The sequence below is a fragment of the Rattus rattus genome, chromosome 2 (assembly GCF_011064425.1).
Source record: "Rattus rattus isolate New Zealand chromosome 2, Rrattus_CSIRO_v1, whole genome shotgun sequence".
NCBI classification, from domain to species: domain Eukaryota; kingdom Metazoa; phylum Chordata; class Mammalia; order Rodentia; family Muridae; genus Rattus; species Rattus rattus.
In genome coordinates, this window is record NC_046155.1 from 29,159,161 (window position 1) to 29,184,259 (window position 25,099).

The window sequence follows — 25,099 nt, forward strand, 5'->3', positions numbered from 1 at the left end:
TACAGCCCGTGAACGGCTGCAAACCTAACGATAAGATACTGAGTTCCTAAGTTAGTAGCCATTTGATTGTTGTTGCTGTTGTTTTAATGGAGAAGTGAAACAATACAATATTTAGGAAGGTTTTGGAGTGCAAGCTTGGATGACAGGAAAGATGGAAAAGCAAGACTCCCACCCACCCATTCCCCGCGTATGCACCAACATGTATGTCTTGAAGTTATTGCAACTGTCCATTTTAGGTCGTGCGAGGTGACAGATCTGTCTTGACACCAAACTCAAAGAATATAAACGAAGGGGCAGATGAGAAGGGGACAAAGCGAGGCCCCTCGTTACAAAATAAGCAGTGGCCTCTTGTCTAAAGGCTCGGGTCCTAATTCAGGCAGCCTCTGACAGCTTGAAAGACTGTAGGCTGCACCTCTGACGATTTCGGCAAGGACCCAGACCCAGCACCAACAACAGGGTAAGCGCGCCAATCCTGTTCTCTTCTGTTGCAGGAAAACGCGGGAGAGGCTAGCTTTCTCTGCCGGGGCTGCCGCAGGGGCGAAGCTAAGTACCAGCCAACTGCGGGCACCCAGGCGGAGCCATTGCCTCCTTTGGCGCATAGGCCGTGAAAGTCGTGCACAGACAGACCCCCGCGGCGTCTGGGCGCCAGGGTTTTCCCGCAACACTACGCGTTCCCTCCAGCCGCGCGCTGTTGCTGGGGCCCGGGCACCGCCCTCTTCCACTACCGGCCAATGGCGACGCGGCAGGAGCACCGCCCAGCTACAGCGCAGACCAATGGCGACGCAGAAAGGGCAACGCCCAGCTCTCCCGTGGGCCAATGAGAGTGTGCCCCGGCGCCCGGGCCGCCCCAGCCAGGCGAGGAGGCGGGCGGGCGGTCCCTGGCTCCGCCCCGCTCCCCTCTGACCCGGTGTCTAGTCTCTCTGTCTTCCTGTTCTAAACCACGTGGACGCGTCGGGGGCTACTGTGGCCCGGGTCGCGCTCCCGGCTCCTCTGCCTCTGCGGACGGTGCGCACATGGCGACCCAGGCACACTCCCTCAGCTACGCGGGGTGTAACTTCCTGCGCCAGCGGCTGGTCCTGTCCACCCTGAGCGGGCGCCCGGTCAAGATCCGCAGGATTCGGGCCAGAGACGACAACCCGGGCCTCCGAGGTGACTTGGGAAGGGGGCGCGAGGAGGGGGGGGGGTGTCCGGGGTCGCAGCCCGGAGTGGCCGCTGGGCGCGTGGGAGGGATGGAGGTCGGGCGTCGCGGAGACAGATCTGTTCGCGAGCTGCGCCACGCGTGGAACGTTGCCCTGCGGCTCCTGGGCGCGAATAGTAAACAGCTACACGTTTTCCTGGTTAGCTTGTTGCTACGAATCGCCCACTCGCTTCCCTCTCTTGAGTCTCTTGCTTTCGCCATAACCTCTCAGGAGAAAAACAGTTTATTGGACTAACATGTAGTGATTGAGTGAGTGGATGGACAGATAACTGGAGAGCTTGGACAGCAGTTCTTGTCGCTATTATTTATCCCCCCTCGCCCCATGAATTATACAATTTTATTTTTAACTGATGCGCTTGTTTCTATTAGTCACCGATGTGCGCAGTAGAGAAGCTTTGAAATGGGGTTTTGTTGTGTTTTTCTTGGAACTGGAATCTCATGTTGTCCAGGCTGGCCTCAAACTAGGTGTGTAACAGAGGGATGCTCTTCAACTCCTCTTCCTTCTACCTCCACCTCCCGAATGCTGGGATTACAGGCCTGCTACAGAACTCTCAGCCAAGATAGTTTTTATGTCATAGACCGAGTCGTCTTGACTTAAGGAAAAGGAAGGCCAGACAATAAACTGCAGGCTTCAAGCCTCTTATTGATTTATCTGCCCCACAAAGGTAGATAGACAGGTTGAACATTTGAACCCACGTCTCATTAAATGGCCTTGGTTTGCCGCTGTTCCCCTAGAATTTAGGTACGTGTTCAAAGGTGTCATCCAGATCCCTTCAGACTATGACAACTGAATCAATTAAAACAAAAAGAGAAAACCTGTCTGTAGTCTGAAGGTGGAGCCGGGCTGCAGTTGGTTCAGGAGCCCTCCTGGGCCAGTATATTTGTTTTTGCAGAGGTTTTTGTACTAGACAGCTAGACTGTTTCATCATCTGTCTGAATGGTTTTTATAGTTCCATTTCTGCCACTCTTGAAGTTTCGTGCATGGTGACGGAAATAGAAGGTTAGAAAAAGAAAAACAACTAGAAGGCTTAGGGAGATGATGAGTAAAGTCTATCTCCCCTGCACTGCTGGATTGAACACCCGGCCTGGCCACACGATCTTACAATCCCAGCACTCAGTGTGCCGAGGCAGGAAGATCTCAAGTTCAAGGCCAGCCTGGGTCACACAGTGAGTTTTTGTCTTAAAACAAAAAAGTGGGAAGCAGAGGCCAGGTGTGTGTCTGAGTTAGAAGCCAGCCTGGTCTACACTTGTGAGTTCCAGCCAGAGCTACATAGTCAGACCCTGTTGTGAAAAAAAAAAATCATTTAACAGAAACAAAAACGGAAAGCAAACAGCCAAAAACCTCGGAAGTTGAGAGACTACTCTTTCCCCCACTCCCTCTACACCCCCAGCTTTACATCTGGTCCTTGGGAGACTTTATTGCTTGGGCTGTGTTGTGTTTTCAACCCCAGCCTGGAGACCTTGCTTCTGCTATGGCCACTGGGCACAAGTTTGTTGTCGTTGTTGTTGTTATTATTAATAATTTAATTTTTTTAAATAAAAAATGCTTTAGCCTGGAGACCTGGGCTTTCTTTTATAAATATGTTGCCTGTAAGATAGAATTCAGAGTTGACTGATAGGTGCCTTCCAATACAGCATTTCAATGTTTCTAGGAACTCACAAACAGGAGTGAGCTCCTGTTTCTTTCAAAAGCAGGACTTTTACCTTGGCATTTTCCCGAAAGGCTAGGGGATTCTGGTACCCGGGGGGGGCAGTACTAGCTGGTATTTTATGGGTTGCAGCACTGTAGAAAATAATTTGCTTTACCCCATGTCTTAAGGTTCTTTGGTGTGACAAAACACCCTGACTAAAAGCCATCTGGGGAGAAAGAGTTTTTTTTTTTTTTTTTTTTTCAATTTACAGTTGTAGTTGGAAGGGAAGTCAGGGTTGGAGCTCAAACCAGAGACCAGGAAAGAATCCTGCTTATGGGCTTGCCCTGTTTGCTTTCTTATATACTGCATACCTGCCCAGGGGGAGCATCATTCACAGTGGACAAGAAAATGTACTACAGGCTTGCCCATAGACCAATCTGATGTGTCTACTTTCTGAATTGAAATTTCCTCTCCTCGGCTGACTCTGGTTTGTGTCAAGTTAACCGCAAAACCTAACTAACACACTTACTCAAGGTACTAGTGTAACAGAGATTGCCACTTGAGGTTTTATGCTGGCTTAAGTGCTTACTGTTTGGTTACTTACAGAGAGACCTAGATTCACATCTCAACTTTAATTTGTAGGCTTATCATGCCTGTGAATACATATATAGGTTAAGTGTGCAAAATATATACATATACATAAACACATGTGTGTGGCCTTGGACACACGATCTGGATTCATAGTTCAATCCTTGTGTGATGGTTTGTATTTGCTTGGCCCAGGGAGTGGCACTATTTGGAGGTGTGGCTTTGTTACAGTAGGTGTGGTCTCGTGGGAGTGGGTGTATTACTATAGGCATGGGCTTTAATACTCTAGTCCTAGCTAACTGGAAGCCAGTCTTCCATTTGCAGCCTTCAGATGAAGTTGTAGAACTCTCAGTGCTGCCTGCCCTGTGCCTGCCTAGATGCTGCCATGCTCTCACCTTGATAATAATGGACTGAACCTCTGAACCTGTAAGCCAGCCCCAATTAAATGTCCTTTGTAAGACTTGCCTTGGTCATGGTGTCTCTTCATAGCAGTAAAGCCCTAAGACAGAAGTTGGTACCAGGGATTAGGTTATTGCTGTGATAGGCCTGACCATGCTTTTGATTGGAAGAATATAGATTTTGGAATTTTGGATTTGGAAAGCATTGGAATGCTTTAAATGGGGTTTAATGGGCCATCCTAGTAAGAATATGGAAGACTTTGTTACTTATTGAGAGTGATTTGAATTGTGTGGACCTGGCCCAGGTTTTAGTAGAGAATTTCAATGTGTGGCCTAGAGACCGTTTTTGTGGTATTTTGTGGAAGAATATGGCTGTTTTTTTGCCTTTGTCTAGAGAGTCTGTCTGAGGCTAAGGTGAAGAGACTCATATTAATTGCATTGACAAAGGAAGTTTCAGAAACACCTATCATAGACTTTGTTCTCTGGTTAAGTCTCAAGAGCGTTTTTAAAAAGGCGTAGCAAGCTGAGAAAGGAAAAATATAAAATGTGTGGTTGCACGTATTAAAGGGCACCAGGAAGTGAAATGGAGCTCAATCCTCTGTTCAAGGAGATAACAAATTAGGGGAGTAGGACTTTGGGACAAGAAAAATTTAAATCCAGGCTTGTTGGACCACACCTTTACTTCCAGTGTTTAGGAGACAGGCATGCGGATTTCTGAGTTCAAAGTCAGTCTACAGAGCAAGTTCCAGGACAGCCAAGCTTAGGCGGTGAAGGAGTTGGAAAACAGAAAGCTGGTGATAGTGTAATAGAACAGGGAGCCATCCATGTTCCAGCTCCTGCAAGCAGCAGAACTTGGCAGCTTTGGCAACATGACCTTGGCTTTAGAGTCCAGAATAAAAGGAACTACTGGGAAAATTGATGCTGGTTGGCTGGAGCTAAGAAATTTAGTGGTGATTAAGAGACCAGCATCACTGAGGTAAAATCTTCTGGGAAGTGTTTTCTGAGAACACAAAAAAGCTGTTCCAGAGATAGCCAAGGTTGTACCTTCTGCAGCAGCTGTACTTGGTAATAAATGTGTCACCCAGAAGGTACTGGTTTTGAAGGCATGAAGGGGTCATGGAGAGCAGCTGAGGCTGGACACTAAGAGAGGCCAGGGAAGGCCATTGGTGAAGGTGCAGCCTCAGTTGCAGTTGATGGCCCAGGACTGAAGGGGTCATGCAAAGGATTTGAGTCTTGGCATCATGAAGAGAGCCTATGAAAGGATATGGGTGAAGCCCAGTTGCAGCAGAGGACCCCAGTGGATTGGAGATGCCAGTACCATGGGACGATCACCAAGGACAGCAGTGGCAGTGGAGTGGAGTCAACCAGAGCCTAGAGGGCTACAGAGGGCATAGGTTAAGATGGGACCCAAGCCCTTTGGAGGAGCCCAGAAGATCATGTGTGGATCCCAGACACTGGAACAAGAAGCTATGAAGTTGAAGTTGCCTTGGAGATAAAGATGCCAGAGTCGTGGGCTATCTCCTGAGGAAAGCTGCTAACAGGGAGTAGGACCGGTCCAGGAGAAAGAAGTTTGTTGCAATCAATGAAGATGAAAAGGAATTGGAGATCCGAAGACCACTTTGACATCAGATATGAAGATGTTTGGAGTTTGCCCAGCTGGTTTCCTGTCTTGTCTTAGGAATTACAGTTAAGTGATTGGATAAAACTCAGAAGAGACTTTGAATTTTGGACTTTTAACATGTTTGAGACTGATATAGACTATGGGGACTCTGGAAGTTGGATTAAATGTATTTTCCTTTATGCTATGTTTAGGTATGGCCTCCATAGACTCAAGTATTTGAACAAGCCTATGAAGGCCAGGGAGTGGAATGTGATGGTTTGTATATGCTTGGCCCAGGGAGTGGCACTATTTGGAGGTGTGGCCTTGTTGGAGTGGGTGTGTCACTGCGGAAGTGGGCTTTAATACCCTAGTCCTAGCTTCCTGGAAGCCAGTCTTCCACTGACAGTCTTCAGATGAAGATTAGAACCCTCAATTCTGCCTGCATCATGCCTGCCTAGATGCTACCAGGGTCCCACCTTGATGATAATGGACTGAATTTCTGAACCTGTAGGCCAGCCCCAATTAAATGTCCTTTGTAAGACCTGCCTTGGTCATGGTGTCTGTTCACAGCAGGGAAACCTTAGGCCATCTTGGTAACATCTTCCATCTCTGTCTGCCTCTTCCTGACTCAGGGTATAGAACTTGGAACAATCTTACAGAATACCCAGTACAGTCACTAGCTGGAATGCAAGAACCAGTCCCATACCCCAAAGGTGCTTCCTTAAATCTCCCAAAGGGAGTGCATGTTGGAGGAGGCTGCCTCAGCACCATTCAGAAGTTTATTGAGCCTCATTATTTGCAAGGCTTTGGGGAGGGGAGTCTAGATAGTGATTGGTTTCATTTGAATTCTGGACACTTGTCTAAACGGGTTCCTGTTGAGTGGAATAGCATGGTAAAGTTCGAGTCTAGTGTGGTAGAGAAGCTCAGTGGACCCAGAGCAGAGAATAACCTGGCAGTTGTAAGGAAGACATTCTGGATGTCCTTCTTTGTGACTGTGGAAACGGTGGCTGTGAGGATTGGTACAGGTGAATGAATTCTTTTAAGCCCCCTTCTCCCCCTCCTCCAACACTTTGTGTATGTCTGTGTACGAGAGTGTCCCACAGTGCTCCCACAGGTTGTCCTCTGACTTATACATGCATCTGGTTGTATATACACACCCACCCTTACACATAAAAGAAATATCAAAACAAAATTCATTTCTGAACCTCAGGTTTTTCTGTTGTTGAAGTGGGCTCAAGCTGTATGGATTTCTGTGAGGGCTAACTAACTCCTTAGGTGTAGAGAGCAGGACCCAGTGAGCGGGAAGGACAGACACTAGCTGGTTTATTAGCATTCTACTGAGCACTGGGTAAAGTTGCTGTCCCAAGTCTTTCCCTGCTGTCATTGGAAACTTTACTTAAATATTTAAATATGTTGTCCTTTGACGGTTCCCTCTTGCATGCTGATTTCTACATATTTGCATATCATTGGCCATATCTTCCCCTGGTGTGAAGGCAGTATTTAGAGACATGTTTTGGATGCCCCTGGGGGAATTGTCAACTAGGATGAGCCCAAGTAGCTCTTAATACCCTATAATATATAGGATGGACCTCACTGTCAAGAATTTTATTCTGTATAATAGCAATAATTCTATTAAAATGTCAGTACTGGTACTGAAAACTGTTCTGGTAGATTTTAATAGCTAAAGCTTTTTTAACATAATTTTTTATTAATTCTTTGGGAATTTCACATCATTCATCCCAATCACCCTCGTTTCCAAATCCTTCCATATTTTCTCTACCCTTGTAATGCCCCCCCCCCAGCAAAAGCCAATTAAAAAGACAAACAAACAGACCCATCTTATTGATCCCACTGGGCCCCTCTCTCATCGCAACACGGCCTTCTCTAACATGGAGCTCTCTCCATTTGAACAGCCCAAGGAGCTAGACACGCTAGTGTAGGTTGTGCTACCATAGAGAAGGCTGAGTTTGAAGCCATTCTGGGCTGCAAGGGAAGATCCTCCTTGGTTTCAAAAGTGCATGAAGACTCAGGTCATGCTCAAGCCCTGGGACTTCAGGCAAAGAAAAGAATCTGTTAAATAGAACTTCTGTCTTCCTGTGCAGAGAGTTTTAAAAATTGGGAAGAAACTGAACTCCAAGGAAAGATGATCCTGGAGTGGTTCCAGTTAACTCTGAAGAGATGCTTGGTACGGTGGCACACACCTGCTATAAACCCAGCACCCAAAGGGGAGGCAGTGAGGCTCAAAGGCTAGCCTGGGTTACTTAGAGAATTCTGTCAGCTAGGCAGAGTAGTCATAGCTTATGTCAAGACACTAAACAAAGCAAAGGCAACAGACATACAATCACACGCAATTTTTAATTCACTCTTGAACACAACAGCCAATTATACTGCCTCTTTCTGTTCTTCATGTCAGAGGAAATAATATTCTGTTGTTCCTGCCATTTTACTGAAAGTAAAATAACCAGGGTAGCTGAGTGATGGAACTGATGGAGTTCAGTGTTATTTCATGAGGGCTCCAGCCTGAAGGGCTCATTTTTCTGTTACAGACACTGGGTATTCTACATTGGCATTATAAAGCACTCGTCCCAGGTTTCCCTGTCCCCTACCCTCTCTCCTGCAAGGTGTCTGTGTAGCCCTGGCTGTCCTGGCACTTCCAGTAGAGATCCAGAGGTCCACATGCCTCTGCCTCAGGGACACTGGGATTAAAGGCATGCATCACCACCCCTGGCTCGTCCTGGTTGTCTTCACCAGTGGATTTCACAAGGGCCTAAGGAGTTCACTAGGTCTAATGGAATGAGAGAGCTAGATGGTCTGAGTCCTAGCTGCTGTGGCAGTACCTAGGCATATAGACTCTGCAACCACCCACTCAGACCTCTGCCTCCCCAGCCCTGCAGCACTTACGTCATCTATATGAGGAAGGCGGTTTCCGAGTCAGCAGTGGGCTCACCATTCTCAGGACTTGTGGAGTGAAGCCCATTGAGAGGACCTCTCTGCCTTGCTCTGAAGGCATGACAACTCCTTCAGTTTCTTACAAAGAATATTTTCCTGCCTTGAACAACAGCCCCCATCCCTCCTTGTGAAATTTATCTTCATGGCTCCAGACTTTATCCCTCTTACCTACCTCCATGCTGTGCACACCACCACCACCCCCCTCCAGGAAACTAACAACTCAAAGGGAAGAGGGAAGTTGCTCATAGGACTCTCGTTGTCCGTTGTCTTTCTTATCATTCCTTCTAATCTCTCTTCTGGTTCCAGTTTTGTCATTCAGGATTGTTAGATGACTGAAAATACATCTTTCCATAGTCATTCAGCAAGGATCCCTCACGGGTATCTAACTTTATTTAATACAATGTTTGTTCATACTTTAGCCAAAAAAAAGTGATATTTTAAGTAAGTTTGGGAGTTTGTTGGACTGCATTTATAATTATCCTTGGTGGCATATAGCATATAGGTTGTAGAGTGAACATTATTTTAAGTTTTCTTTAAAGCAAGTTTGACCCTTTAAAAATTCCTGAATATGAAAATGAAGTGAAAATAGCACTTTCGGGTTCTCTTTTTATTTGAAGAGCAGCTGGCTTGGTTCTAGTTTTGAACGTTCTGCACAGTTGGTTGACTGATGGCTCTTTTGTTCTAACGCTTATGGGTGTTTTGTCTGCATGGATATCTGTGTCGCTTGTGTGCCTGCTCCCTCAGAGGTCAGAAGACATGTCAGACTTTCTGGAACTGGAGTTCCACATAGTTCTGGGTCTTTATATGGTTGCTGGAAACAGAACCCGGGTCGTCTGGAAGAGCAGCCAGTGCTCTGACCACTGAGCCAGTTCTCCAGCTCCCAGGGCTCGTTTCTGTGAGGACCGGTCTTACTTTTTTTGGTTGTAAATGCTGGGTTGTACAGCAGTTGCCTCTCATTCTTTTGAGATGGTACCGACTCTCCGTGTGGGTGCCCACCACTCTGTATTCTCACCAGCAGTGCCCAGGGGCTCCAGTTTCTCTCCTCCCCGCCAGCATTTGAAATGCTTTTCCTTTTAGTCATTCCGGGCCATGTTTACCGTGCAGCTATTTTTCATGTATTAATTTGCATACACCACCATATATTTAATGTTTTTTTGTGAATTGTCTTCATGTCATTGCCCAGTTTTAAATATGACTATTCTTCTGAGTTTTGGATGTAGCTCACAGGTAGAGCCCAGAATATTTGAGGTTCTGTTCTTTGCCCTCCTTCCTCATACCCCACTCTCATGGTCACAGAGAGGGGGCAGGGATTGGATAGGTCTTTGTTTCAGGGAGTTTCTCTTATTCATTAATTTAATTTCTGCTTATAGCTTTATTATTTGGTTTCCTGGCTTTGGGTTTATTTTGCTTTTCTTTTTCTAGGTTCTAGAGGTGTTTAGTGGTGATGTCTCTTTTCTAATAAAAGCATGTGGTGCACAAAACGGCCCCATTCAGTAGTGTTTTAGCTGTGTCCCACACATTGTGATAATGTTGTAGTTTAGTATTCTTTCAGTTTGGTGTGATTTAAAATGTTAACTTTGGGACTTTCTTGTTGCCCATGGATTGGTTATTCACTAGTATGTTTAATTTCCCAGTGTTTAGATCATCTCTTGCTTTCTTTGTGGTACTGATTTTAACTTTATTATGGTATGAAGACATCACTATGATTTTAATTATTTTAAATTGGTTGAATTTTTTTTAAGTCTATTTTGGTATAAATTTGTGGTCACTTAGAAGAACTGTCTACTCTGCTTTTGTTGGGTAGAGACTTTCTGCTGGTTAGAGCCTTGGCGATGATAGGTCAGTACTAGTTGGGACCACCTTGATCTGCCTAATGTGCAGATTCTTGACCCTCTGTTTAAACATCCATCTCACTTAGAATCCTGAAGGCTTGGGTTTGCTCAATCCCTTTCCTCTCTTCCCAATGTAGCCATGTGAATAGATCTTTCTTTTCCACTTTCCACTTTTATTTGGGTGACTGGATTTGACTTGGGGCATAAGTTGTGACTCTGCCCCCAAGTCCAGTTACAGACGTGTCCCAGTACTTAGAACCACAGTGCAGTGTTCGCCTTACCTCATACCAGGGAGCACTGCTCTCTGAGGAAGGCGAAGGTGGTACGGGGAGTGCAGAAAGGCATTTTGAGACATGGCACATTCCCATAACTTTCAGTATTTTCTTGAAGTCATTCTGTTTTATGAGGAGTTATTGTTGATCTCTTACTGAATTTTCAAATTAAACACAGATACATTCTGTACAGAGGAAAAAAAATCTATTGTATTTGTAGCTCAGCACTGCCTGGATGTTTTAGTATGGATTGCCCCATGACTAAGGGAAATTTCTCCATTCTTGAACTCAGGCTTCTATTTTAAAAACAAACCCTTTGCTTAGTTTAGTAAATGCTCCATGCCTTTTAAAACAGAATGTACAGAGCTGAATTTTATCAGATGTTTTTCAGCAGTAGATTGTGATTTCCCCCTTATTTATATGTTTAGTGCTGCACTTAGTAGTAGCATAGTTATTCTTTTAAATAACTTATTTTTATTTTATGTGCATGCTATTTTGCCTGTATGTATGCCTGTGAGGGGTCAGATCTTTCGGTGAACCCATGTCCTCTAGAAGAACATTCAGTGCTCTTAACTGTTGAGCCACCTCTCTAGCCTGTAACAGAATTCTTAGGTTTCTTCTTCATTGTTTTTGTTTGTTTATTTGTTTTTTGTTTTTTATTAGAAAGAGAGCTAGTCACCCAATCTGGCTTAAGGTGCATCCTTCTTATTGGAGAGGGTAGTTGGAAAATACATGATGATGATGATGATGATGATGATGATGATTATGGTGATGATAGTGATGATGATGATGATGTGTATATCTGTTTTCTTAGGTGTTGTTTGGGGGTTTTGATCCATTTTGTTAAATTACATTAGCTTGTACTTTAGGTTATTTTGAAAATTGTTGTTCGCTATTGACTTGCCCTCTTCTTGTATTCTCTTATTGTACTTTGGAATATGTAATTTACCAATAATTGTATTTTTCTCTGAATGCTGAAAAAGTTTCTAAGGGCTTCACTGCTCTTCAGTAGTGATACATTTTCTTTCTCTTTGGGTTGGATCTCTTTGTGTCTTTTGTGTTTTGTGTACTTTCTTAATTATACATGTAGTAATAGAAATTAGCTTGTTATAAAAGCTCTTAATCCTGAGGGAGGGCGGAGCTAGCTGAGTTGGTGAAGTCAGCTTGCAAGCATGAGAATGTGAGTTCGGATCCCTGGTGTCAGTGTTGTTGATTTTATTTCTTTCACAGTTTCATATAAGAAAACAAATTATATAGAAAATTTGCATGTATGAGTAAAAATTGTAGTTTCACATTTATGTTATAACATAACATAAGTAATACTTTGGGGAAACTGTTCTTATGGTTTGGAATTTAAAGTAATTGGTGTAGATTACACACTTAATTCCTAGACCATAAAACATTTCCATTTTCCAGGAAGCAGGCTTCAGACATTTCTATAAGCACTCAGTTCATCCTCAGCATGTGCTTCCTCCTTCCAAGGCGTGCGTTAGGGTGGTGACTTTGGCTGTAGTGGACCCTCCATATGCTCCCATGGTTTGTGTTTGTTTAAGGTATTGTATTACAGTCTGTAGCTTTTCCAGGAAAAATGTCCTGTCTCCGTAAGAATTATACAGGTCAGGAAATGATAAAGTGTTACATAATCTCATAGACAAATGTACCTTTTTCTTAGTGATTGGGCATCTCTTAACTGAGAACTGGGAGTGTATTTGTAATTTCTGTCTTTAGGACTTAATGGGGAAAACAACAACACTAAGGTACTTAGTGCTTTCCAGTTATTTCCTAGAGAGCTTGAAACCACATTGAATGTGCTCCTTTTAACCCTTCTCTTATATAGTATAAATATATTGTGTCATTTAATAATTCCTTTCAACTGTTATTTTTTTCTTTTTCAGGTTTTTTTCTCTCCCCCCACCCCTCTTTTCCAGTTTTTGAGGCATGGTTTTCCTCTGTAGTCCAGGCTGACTTGGAAGTCATTTCTTCCTAGCTCAGCCTATTGAGTTCTGAGGTTACAGTCATAGCCTACAGTTCAGCCTTTTAAATGTTCTCAATGACTGAATAGTATCACAGAATTCGATATTTGTGAATTAAAGAATTTCACATCATCCTTTAGTTTTTAAATTGTGTGAAAAAGTAATTGCATTTTATGTGACATTTTATGCACTTAAAAACATGACATGGTTGGTGGTTAAAGGGCAGCTGAGTCCATTTTGATTCAAAGTTTAGAGAGAAGAAAGGAATTTAGAGTCTGTTTTCTAGGCTCAACTTGAAACAACCAGTGTCACTAACTTTTGTCTTTTTCCAGGTTCTGTTTTTATCATAATTGCGCTCTCCCTCTCCATTTTGTTAAATTACATTAGCTTGTACTTTAGGTTATTTTGAAAATTGTTGTCGCTATTTTTGATTCAAAGTTTAGAGGAATATGTAATTTTAATTGTATTTTTCTCTGAATGCTGAAAAAGTTTCTAAGGGCTTCACTGCTCTTGTGAACATTTTCTTTCTCTTTGGGTTGGATCTCTTTGTGTCTTTTGTGTTTTTGTCTTTTATACATGGTTCTGTTATTTTAATCCTGAGGGAGGGCGGATAGCTGAGTTAGTGAAGTCAGCTTGCAAGCCTGAGAATCCCTCTCCTCCCTCTCCCTCTCCCCTCTCCTCTCCCCCCCCCCTCTCTCTCTCTCTCTGTCTCTGTCTCTCTCTCTCTCTCTCTCTCTCTCTCACACACACACACACACACACACACACACACACACTTTTCTACATAGTCATATGCATCATAATATGTCTACAGGCTTTCTCATTGTAACTTGGAGGTGACTCATGCTAGCTGAGGACTGCTGTGGATATGCTAGTCCAATATGTAGACATTTGAGTTAGAATAATGTGAAATTGGAGCTGTTAAGTATTAGTTCATTGAAATTTGCTCAGAGTTTGACGCCAGCCTGGTCTACTTAATGAATTCCATGGCTTATATTCAATATTATAAATATTTTTATATATTATATATAATATATTATATATATAATTATATTATAAATGTTTATATAAGTGTATATTAAATCTATGATATATAAATAAACAAATATTTAAAATACATACATACATACATACATACATACATACATACATACACAAATGTATAGTGAGGCCCTGTCTCAGAAAAGCAAACAGGGTCTGCAAATTAGTTCCTTCTTATTTTTATTTTACTTTTTGAGACAAGGGTTGTCTTTCGAGCCCAGATTGGCTTTAAAGTCTGGTCCTCCTGCCTCAGATGGGAGTGCCGATGACCCTTGTTTAAAAGCATAAATCTGGGCCTTCAAGATGATTCTAGGGTACTTGTAGTACTAACCTCAAAGTAAAACAGTGCTTAAAAGAACCTGTGTGACCTCATCCTGGACAAGAAGTAGGCCTTGTCAATGTCTGTACACTTCTGACTTTTCACAGCTGTCTGCCGTGTCTCTGGTGGCAGCCACATCTTGCCCTGAGTTACACTGTGAATTCCCAAACAGTGTAGCAACACTGTGCTTGGTTTTGAAATCTTCCCCCTACGTTTTTCAACTGCCTGTAATTTTCGTCCCCAAGGAATAATCCTGACGGGAAGTCCCAGGTGTGGTAGGTGAATGGGCAAGAATCTTGTGTATCTTGGCAGAGGGTGAGGAATTGGCTCTGTCCTTAGGACACTTAGTGATGGTTCGCACCAGGTGATGGAGCTGTCCCTCCCCTGCTGGGAGCACTCTGGAACTAGCTCTGAAGCTGGCTTTCTGAGCGAGCCTGTGTGACCCAGGATGATCCTGCCTGGAGGGTTTTTAGGTGCCATTCTCTTCCTACTCATGTTCCTGCCAAGTGATTGCTTCTGACTGAGGTCGAGATTAAGAACACCCAAGGATTGCAAAACAAAATGACTTAAAATTCCCTTCCTCTTTCCTTCCTTGTCCCTCGAGCTCTTCCTTCTCTTCCTTCCTTTTCTTAATCTGTAAGACCTATGGGACTTTAATTTTAGGCTTTACTCGAAAATGCTTCTTTGCTCCTTTAAGTAGCTAGAAAGCTTGAACAAACCAAACGTTTGCTTCTTTGAAGAGTACTTTGCACTTGCTATAAACCCAACTAGAAAGTGGCATTGTGATACAAATTGTGCCTGTTTTTAGAAATAGGATGTTCTAAAAGGTAGCGAATTCTATCCTCCAATTACTTTAATTTCTGTCATGCTTCTTATAGACAGTCTAGTATGTATGTATATGTGTATGTATGTATGTGTGTGTGTATATATGTATGTATGTGTGTGTGTCTGAAGCTGCAGACTGTGAACAGCTGTGCTATTTCTAGTTTAGCCACTCTGATGTGTACTAGTAGTCTTCCTTAAGACAGCCCCCTCCCTCCACCACATCTCCTATCCCTCACCACACCCCCTCCCCCATCCCAGTTGATGCCTGAACTACACATAGAATTGAATTCCAGTTGTGCAAATGCTTTGTTTTATTCTTGACAGGGTCCACTGTGTAGTTCAGGGTGGCTTGGTGTTTGCTGTGTATTCTACATGGAACTTGAACTCTTGATCCACCTGCCCCAGTCTCCCTAGGGCTAAGATTGGTAAACTTTTTCCATATACAAAAATACATGATGCATATAGTATCCAGTAGCATAATGTGGTGTGCTTCTAAGCATAACCACACTGCTAGCATCACTACTTTGTGCTTTAGAGTCATCATTAGGTAAAAGAGAGAAGCCTTGACCAAAATGTTGTGCCTCTGATGATAACTAGATGACTTAAGTTACCAGTGGGCAGGAGGAATATATGACTTTAATGCATTGGATAAAGGTAAGATTCATATTCTGACAGAACAGAAGAAAATTGTTTATTTCTAGAACTTTCCATTTAAATTTTCCAGACTGTCATTGACTGGTAGTACTTTAAAAAACATTTTACTTATTTATTTTGCATATGTGCATGCAAAGGTCAGAAGACTACTCGTCAGCCTTCCCTTCACCCTGTAGGACCCAGCTCATCAGTCATGGTGGCAGGTACCTTTGTCTTCTGAGGTCTCACAGGCCTGACTGGTATAAATAAAACTGCATAGTTAAGCTGGTGTGGTGTTAACACACTCCTTTAATCCTAGCACTTGGGAGGCAGAGGTAGAAGTATTTCTGAGTTTGACTTCAAGGCCAGCCTGGACTATAGAGCAAGTTCCAGGACAGCTAGGACTAAAAAAACAAAGAAAGAGACCCCGAACTGGAGAATTAGACCCCCGGCTGATTGGGGGCTACTGTAGTCTGCTCTGTTCTTATTTAAAAGGCATGTTGGTTGGGGGTAGTAGCCAACTGCTTGCTTCATTCTGTAGATGAGTTGGGGTTTCCTACGGTAAGGCCTTGGTTTTGAGGTGATGGGTGGAGGAGAGACAAACGTCCTGGTGTAGTTAAGGACACTGACATCGGAAGACAGGCAGGCTCAAATCCTGGCTCTGCAATTGCTGTCATTTGAACAGGTTGGGCGAGTCGGCAGTCTCCGGTTTCAGCCTTTTTTCTGTGCGGTGGGAATGGTGCCATTGCCTTGTGTTATAAAGACTGAGCAGCAATGTATGGCTGAAAGTAAGCTTCCCTAATGGCCATACACTGTGTTCACCACTTTTGTCCATTTTCAGGTTTAATGGTATCTTTCTGACTTTTGGCCCAATGCTCTTTGAACAGATTGCAGAATCTGCTCTGAGAGGAGTTGGGCCACACTAAGTAATGAGAGGGTAGATGAGAACTGCTCAGGTGATTGGCTCTCCCTTTGGGGTCAGTTGATGTGCTTCTGTGGTGCTAGTGTATTACAGGGTGGGATCTGTCTAGGCAGGAGAATTGGTCTCCCTATTGTTAAAGAATAGGAAGTTAAAGTTGGAGAGGCAGGGAGAAAGGCTCCAGGAAGTAGTCTCTGTCACACTTAAGGTTCCTTCTATATCTACTCTTTCCTTCATCCCTTCCTCTTTAAAAGAATCGCCAGTGTTCTTGTTTGTTCCTTCTCACACTGAAGTGTTGGCTTGTCTGGAACTATGTGTTTAGGTTGGCTCCAACCTCATAACAGTCCTCCTGCCTCAGCCTCCCAGATGCTGGGATTACAGGCATGAATCCGTCATGCCTAGCTTCTGACAAGTTAGTACATTTTGGATAATACCTATTAAAGCAAATGTGAGAGGCTGGACCAATTGGTTGGCAGTTATAGGCACTTGCTATTCTTTCAGAGAACTGTGCTTTGGTCTTGAGCACCCACATGGTGGCCCACAACTGTCTTTAACTCTAATTCTAAGAGATCTGACACCCTTACACCAATGCACATAAGATAAAATTAAATAAATTATTTTTAAAAAGTTTAGTTTTGCACATGTGTTGGTGTACATTTGTGTGCATGTGAAGGCCAAAGGTTGACATTAGGAATTTTCCTAGATCATCCCTCACTTTAAACATAGTTAGAGGGGTCTCTTGGCAGTCTTTGTTGTGGCTGGTCTCCACTTTCCACACTCTGGGATTACAGGTGAGGTGTCAGCATTGACACAGGCAGAATCTGAACTCAGATGCACCCCATGAGCAGCCTCCCCAGACCCTGAGGTAATCTTTTAATGAAAAACAAAACAGAACAATAAAACTGAGCTAGTCAGACAGAGAGAGGGAGAAAGGAGACTTGTCATCTGTGAAACTGTAGGTGGATTCTACTTAATATCCTCCTAGATTGCTCTGGAGAGGAGATAACTTCCATTTTAAAAACCCACTGTACTTTGTGATGTTTCTCCCTTGTTGGGCATTCTAATTACTTCTCTGCCTTTTACACCATGACTGAAGCAACTAGAGCATTCTGGGCTTAGTTCCATAGTGAAGAGAGTCCTTCTTCATGGGGAGGCAGCATGCAACAGACGCAGTGGCTGGGGCACAAAGCTGAGAGCTCACACTTTGAACCAAACTGGAAGCAGAGTGAACTAGAAATGGTGCAGGTCTTTAAGCATGTAAAGCCCTTCTCCAGTGACGTATTTCCCCCAGCAAAGCCACAGCCCCTAAACCTGGCCAAACTGGGCTCTGGGTGTTCAGATGCTGAGAGTACAGAGTATGAGGGACAGGTGTCAATCAGACTACCAGGGTCGGCATGCCCCCTCGAGGTCTTTCATAGGCTGTGAACAGACACCATGACCAAGGCAACTCCTATAAGGACAACCATTAATTGGGGTTGGCTTACAGGCTCAATCCATTATCATCAAGGTGGGAGCATGGCAGCATCCAGGCAGACGTGGTTCTGGAGGAGCTAAGAGTCATGATCTGAAGGCAGACAGGAGAAGACTTGCTCTTCAGGCTGCTAGAAGAAAGGTCTCAAAGCCCATCCCCACAGTGACACACTTCCTCCAACGAGGCCACACCTACTCCAGCAAGGCGACACTCCCCCCCAGTACCACTCCCTGGACCAACCATATTCAAGCCACCAAAATTGACTAGCTTTGGTTGTTTGTTTTGTGACAGGGTCTCACTGGGCTGCCTTGGCTACTTGGGGCTTGCTGTAAAAATCAGGCAGGCCTTACAGCCAGATTTACCTGTTTAGCCTCTCAAGTGCAGGGTTAAAGCTGTGTGTTGCCATAACCAGCTTTTTGACAGGATCTATGTGGGTGAAGTCAACATCCTAGAGCGATAGAATAGTGTATGTGTTTACTTTTGTTGTTGGATGTGAGAGCTGAACTGTTGTCGTCAATGCTTTTCCACTGCTCAGAGCCCCATGACTGAACTTGTCACCCAGTTCCAGAGGGAGCCCCAGATGTGGCACCACAAGTAAATGTCTTCTCAGTACCTTTCTAGAAATAGTGCTTATGGAAGATTGTCTTTCCCCTCACAGATTTTGAAGCAAGCTTTATAAGGCTGTTGGACAAAATAACTAATGGTTCTCGAATTGAAATCAACCAAACAGGTAAGCTGCTCCTCTCTGTTCCTAAAAGCATCTACAGGTACTACTTAGACATTCTTCCGCTTCTCATTTGAGTGGTATAAATACCGTGTTGTGCTTTAAAAACACTTTACTAAAATAAAATAAAACAAAATAAAATAAGGGGCTGGAGAGATGGCTCAGTGGTTAAGAGCACTGGAACACTTTACTATTTTGTGTTTATATAAGCCATCTTCATGAATGTTCAGGGAAGACCTTTTGAAATTAACCCAAGTAAGTAAGTGCTAAGTGGAGAGTGTAATAAAAGTTTGTTATGTAGTAAAAAGTTTATTAATATATTAGTTTCAAGTGGAAGGACCCAGTGTATTTCTGGTATGATTATATAGGTACAAACACAAGTATACCATAAGGTGTGAGCTCACACACACACACTCACACATACACACATACACACTCACACATATACACACACGCACACATACACACTCTCTCTCTCTCTCTCTCTCTCTCTCTCTCTCTTTCTCTCTCTTACAGTGCATGCTTAGCTTGCTCAAGGCTCTAGGTTTACCTCTCAGCACTAGAAGAAAACAAATAAGGGAAACCCACTTGATTTAGAGAAGTGGACAAGTGACTATTTCAGACAAAAGTGAGCACCCTATTCTGGCATACTTAGCATATACATAAATTTCCTGAAGTCTGTCTACCTGTGCAATTATGTTGAATTCTTACAATAAATTCTCAGATGTACTACATTGTTGTGGGTACTAAAATCTATACCCTTAAAATTTTGTTTCAAGTTTATACAAATGTACTTAAGAAATGTGGCAGTCCCTTCAGCCCCTTCCTCTTCTAGACTCTTCCCTGAGCCATGCCACAGCCCAGTGGATTGTACTTCTGATGTTGTGTTGCTGGCTGCTTCATGCTGTCCTGTGCCAGGCACTCTGTTCTGTGGGGTCACAGTTTAGTGCTTCATTGTGTACATGCAGAGTCATTTATTTAAATAATAGGAAGTAGGACAGACATCCTTTGGTCGACTCTGTGAACTATATACCTACATTCTAGAAAGGATACCTTTACTGTATGTTGACTCTCTTATGAAAGAAGGCAAATTTGGATGTATACGTGGCATTGGACCAGGTTGATATGCTGGTCTCTGTCTGCATTCAGCCACACCTAATGGAGAGCAGGCCCAGGGAGAAGATTTCCTATGTCCCTTTCCAGTTGCGTTAGGATTTCAGGTGGCAGAGAGGGTATGGTCCAGCTCAGTAGTTGACAGACTGGCAGGCTTGGGGTAAGAGAAAGAATAAAGAATGTTAGTCCGCTCTTCTTTATCCTTTCATTCAGTTCAGGCCCTTGACCTTCATGGTGGCGCTGCTCCCTCAGAGTGGCTGTCCTGAAGCTAGCCCTCTGTGGACTCCTTCCCAGGCACAGGCAGAGACATTGTCACCAGTCTTATAGCTGACAGTGCTGTCTAGCCATCACATGCCCCTGTGTATGCCATTCCTGTCCCCAGGATGATGACCCATAACTTTCCTATCTGGTGAATTTGCAGGCGTGAGCAGAATGACACACACCCCTTTTCAGCTTCTCTACCTAGAGTCTGTCGTTGGGACTTAATACATAATGATCCTTATTCTCTTTCTGAGGAATGTTGGTAACTTTGATCAGAATACGAACCTGGCTGGAGGTGTTTGGATTTAGAAAACCTATTTGTTTTATAAAATTTCCAAGAGATATTTCATTTTGTGTATCTGAGTGTATTTCCTTCCTCTAATGGTTTTATTTTGGTAAGTATTCCAGAGACAACATAAAAGACTGAGCAGTAGAGACACTCGTTTATCCATTTACTCTGAAACCATCCAGGATATTTTATTTGGCTTCCTTACTATGAATATGTGAAAAACTGAACTAGGATAATGATGTGTCCACTAACACAAAATCAGTTGAGATATTCACTAACCAATATCAAATTAAAATGGCTACCACCGATGATATAGGATATCACAAGAACCTACATCGTGTGGTATTGTTTGGTAAGTGGGGTATGTGGGAGACCCCATTTGAGGGGAGTGTACAGGACGAGGCTGTGGCATGCTGAGACCATGGTCCTCAGACCTGTCACCAGCAGTCTGAGTGTGCCCAGAGCTTGGTGTCTGTTTGGTGCCTCTGTGCTCTACTGTGACTGGCAGCTTAGCTAGCTTAGAGAGGAGTTTATGTATTACTGATGTTAAATTGTACCCACAGTTTATTATTTTCCTGAGGCTTGGTGGTAGTGAATCAGCTTTTGACATGAAGTGTAGACTCTTAGGAATGGCGTTTTGAGCTCCCTGGATGCCTTGCAGGTTCCCCTTGGAACTTACTACATTCATTGCCATCTTGATTCTTCCTTTGTTCCTGCTCCATCACTCGTGGTTTTGTTTGTTTTCCTCTTGGTTTAAGGAACAACCTTATACTACCAGCCTGGCCTCCTGTATGGCGGGTCCATGGAGCACGACTGCAGTGTCCTCCGTGGCATTGGCTATTACCTGGAAGCTCTGCTTTGCCTGGCCCCGTTTATGAAACACCCATTAAAAATTGTTCTTCGAGGAGTGACCAATGACCAGGTTGATCCTTCGGTGAGTACTGAGGTCAGACTGTGGTGTCATTTTTCCTGTCTGTTGTTACAGCCCAAGTTTTTAGAAAGAAGTTTCTTAGAAGCACAGTTCTGTTTCTTTTTCTGTTTGCCTTGAAGCTTAGAGGTTAGTTAATTCACTCCAAGACACAGATGAATCAAGGCCTGTAGTCATCAACTAACATTCATCAAAGTACCTTTCTTTGTTGTGTCTACAAACCTTTCAAACAGATGCTTGCTGCCCCATCCTGTTGGACGTGGAATCTGGCTCTGCTGGCCACAGTCAGATAGAAACTGGTGAAGTCTCTAGAAGGTCGCATGAACACCAAGGCTAGAGGGCAGCACATCAAAATTTTGGACAGGAAATGAGGAAATGATATCTCTGGTTATTGCCACTGTATAATCCTGCCCTATCCTGGCCTCAGCCATTAATTCAAGAACTTTTCACCTAAGAGGTTTCAGACACAGTGGGCATGAGGGCAGGGAAGGAATCTCTTGAGTGTTGATAGGCGTGGGGAACAGCAAGCTTCTCACTGAGCAGGTCACCTTTCTGTGGATAGGAGGAAAATAGTTTAATACCCAACACGAGGTTTCATTTTGTTCACCATGGCTGTCAGTGACATCCTGTGGGGAGGGATGGAGTTCTCAGTTTAGGATACTTATTGATTAGAAGAGGCTTCGGGGCTATAAAGTCCCCACTGAAGGGGCCCCAGTCTTCTCTATAGACACACGGTAGCTTCTGAGGGTAGCTGCAAGGTGTTGCAAGGTTTCTGACTTTTTTTCAGAATGGTGACTGCTCACACGTACCAATGGTCCCATATGGTTAATGTACTCTTGGGTAGTCAGGAACCTCTTCCTCAATTCTGGGAAACTTAACTACATGGACTCTTCAAAGAATGCTCAAGATTTGCAGCTTTTAGCTGTGGGTGAAAGAATGCCATGCAGCCTGTATAAAATTTATATTAGAGCTTCTTGACCCTCCCCCACGTTGTCTCGAGATTCTAGGAAGTGGTTCCTTCACTTTAAATATTTTATTTATTTATTATATATTATGATTACACTGTCACTATCTTCAGACACACCAGAAGAGAGCATCAGATCTCATTTCAGATGGTTGTGAGCCACCATGTGGTTGCTGGGATTTGAACTCAGGACCTCGGGAAGAGCAGTCGGTGCTCTTAACCACTGAGCCATCTCTCCAGCCCGGTTCCTTCACTTTAAATGGAAGAGGAGGCATCTGTGCTTTTGGATTGTGGGTAGATAAAGTGTCGAGTAACGGCAGATACAGGACTGGAGTGTGAGCACTGTGCTCTGTGTTTCACACCCATTCTGATTGCTAATGGCCACACACACTATCGTAAACAAGGTCTTAAAAACACTTTGTATGTTAGTAACAGAGAGATGATCGGTTCCCCAGAAATAGTGCTTTTATGTAGATTCGATTTCATAGTCAGGGATGGCTTTACTTTTGCCACCTATGGCTTAAATGACCTTGGTTTAACCTGACTAGCCTAGGTTAAAACAAAGGTGGTTGACCTTGGGTAAAGAGTAATTTCCTCAGCCTATGGGATCTTCAGTTCAGGCATTTTCTCTGTTCTCCATGGTTCTGTTCTCTGTATAGAGAATGGGTTTCAAGAACTTTCATTCTCTTGGGATGGGCAGCTGGAAGCTGGAAGGCAGAAGCTGGCCCTATGAGATGTGCAGCTCAGGAGTCTGCGTCTTAGTCTGATGAGCATTGCTATAACAAAGTACCTGAGACTAGGTGGTTGATAAATTAAAACTCTTCTAAAAGCTGGGAAATTCAGGAACTGCTGGTGCATGTTGTAATATGGTGACGGGCATGGCGTGGCAGGACAGAGATCCAGCCAAACCTAACCATGTATCAGAAGCTAGTTTCAAAAATAACTAGGCCACTTCCCTGATACTGTCCATAATCTGTTAATGAAGACTGCATTCACACTACTCCGTCACCTCTAGAAGGTCCTGTCTTCTACCAGCATTACAGTGACAACTTCAACATGAGGAGCCAAGACGGAGCAATTAGGGAGAGGTACTATGAAGGAAAACCACTCTCTGGGCTTTAGGGAATCCTGGAGTAGAGTATCATCTGGTTTGTATAAGGACAAAATCACCCAATGACGCATTTCTTATTTCTCCTTTTAGATGTATTTGCCTTTAATATTTAGTTAAATTGGCTAATCTTTAATAGTTTTGCCAGATCCTGCCCCTGCTACACCCTATCCGTTCTGCATGAGTTAGTTCCTAGGCTTTGTATATCATTTCTACTTCTGACCGCCATCTTCTGCCCTTGGAGCCTTATTGGAGGATCATTTAATTGAATCAGCCTGTTGGACTTGTGGCATCATGGAGACAGGAAGTTCAGGTTCTGTGATATCCCCCGCCCCCCACTCCTGCCCATCCTCCCTCACGTGAAGCTCATAGAAGCTGAGCTTGGGACCAGGACTAGGGCTTCTGGCCTCTTCTGCTCAAGTTGCCATTACCCTTGCTTCCAGTCACAGGGCCACCTCCCCAGAGTCTTCTAGGAGCTCTAGAGACAGAAGAGATGAACTGTCAGTGCTTCTGTGGTTACCAATGGGGGGTTTCGGTGCTTCATGCATTTTGAGGCCGTTGTTCCCTCTAAGGCTCCTTCCAACCCCCCACATAGAATCAGCACCTATATCAGGACTCTTAGGTAAACAGAGGGGTTCATTTGCCTTGCTCTGACCTGGAGAGACACCAACTCTTAAGTGTTAAAGGGTATACTTGTTATGTATATTGGAAAAAACTTTATAAAATAACATAGTACTTATTGATAAATTACTAGAGTAATGTTATGTGTGTGATACCTGTGAGAATGAGCAGAGGTCCCAGTGTGTTTTCTGTGTGAATCCAGCAGTTTCTTGAGTTTTGTTTGCCACTTGGACTCTAGCTACATTTCAAAGTTTAATTAAAAATTCCTTGAAATAACTTACAGGTTGATGTTCTTAAGGCAACAGCAATTCCTCTACTGAAACAGTTTGGGATTGATGGAGAGTCATTTGAGCTAAAGGTGAGAATATGTAAACTGCTGGCTTGCATGCATCTCGGACATTTTTATTTAATGTGTGATAAGTGATGAGGCCTCCTAACCAGTGCGGCAAACTGGAGCTGAGAGACCTTTAACAGTAGCCAGCAGTGTGTTGTTCTTCCCCTGGTGGGTGCTGCTGTTGGGAATGACTTAACCTTCCTAGGTTGGGGTGCCAGGGGAACCCATGTTTTCCTGTCTGCTCTCTCTCGTCTCCTCCTCACCACTCTGAGCAGATCTTGCGACGGGGAATGCCTCCTGGAGGAGGAGGTGAAGTGCTTTTCTCCTGCCCCGTGAGGAAGGTCCTGAAGCCTGTCCAACTCACAGACCCAGGGAAAATCAAGCGCATCAGAGGGATGGCGTATCCTTTGCATTAGAGTCCTTATTCCCCTCTTGCCTCGTGAAGATAACAGCGCTCGCTTGTCTTCCCACTGTTTACCCTGTAGGCACAGCCTTATCAGTGTCAATGGTGAAGTGTACTAGTTGAGATATGTTTTATTATCTGCCTGACAGTGACAAGATTGACTCATTTTTCTTCCTTTAATACTCCAGTATCTGGGGATGGAAATAATTCTGTAAACCATAGCTCCAGTGGGACATGTAAATGATGTACAAGTAGTGAGGAGTGGTTAGGGGAGCTGGGACAGGGGGACTCTGCCTGGAGGACTCTTTGGAGGCTGGAATGGTAACAATATGGTCTACTGTGAAGTGTTTCTTCCATGTCCTTTAAGGAAAAATCACTTTATGAATCTCAGTTAAGCTTCCGAATGTTTCAAGTTAACTCAAATCCTATTTTGCAGATAGGGAAACTGAGGTATAAAAGCTCTGTTACTAATGTCACATAGCTAATTGGTACAAATGGGATTTAAACCTTATTAATAATTTGGTGTCCAGCTTTTAACCTCTGCTTTTTTTTTTTTTTTTTTTAAACCTGTAGAAAAGCAGGACATTTGAATGAGCCTTAAAGGGTAGAAGTTTGTGAAGCAGGACAAGAAGTGGGGTGCTTCAGTCAGAAAAGTGAGTGTTTGCAAAGGAAGCTTCAAACCACAGTTGTGGGGAGTGGTTAGCG

At 43.7% G+C, this 25,099-nt stretch overlaps 1 protein-coding gene across 1 annotated transcript in view; it reads left to right on the top strand.

Annotated features, from left to right (window-relative positions):
• The first annotated feature begins 903 nt into the window (after positions 1-903).
• Positions 904-25,099, top strand: part of Rcl1 (RNA terminal phosphate cyclase like 1) — a 43,788-nt gene continuing 19,592 nt past the window's right edge. The window contains exons 1-5 of the mRNA XM_032891776.1: positions 904-1,149; positions 18,308-18,379; positions 20,795-20,970; positions 23,941-24,015; positions 24,267-24,391. Coding sequence (XP_032747667.1) covers positions 1,014-1,149; positions 18,308-18,379; positions 20,795-20,970; positions 23,941-24,015; positions 24,267-24,391 — 584 coding nt within the window. The 5' untranslated portion in view covers positions 904-1,013. The remainder of the gene's footprint in view (positions 1,150-18,307; positions 18,380-20,794; positions 20,971-23,940; positions 24,016-24,266; positions 24,392-25,099) is intronic.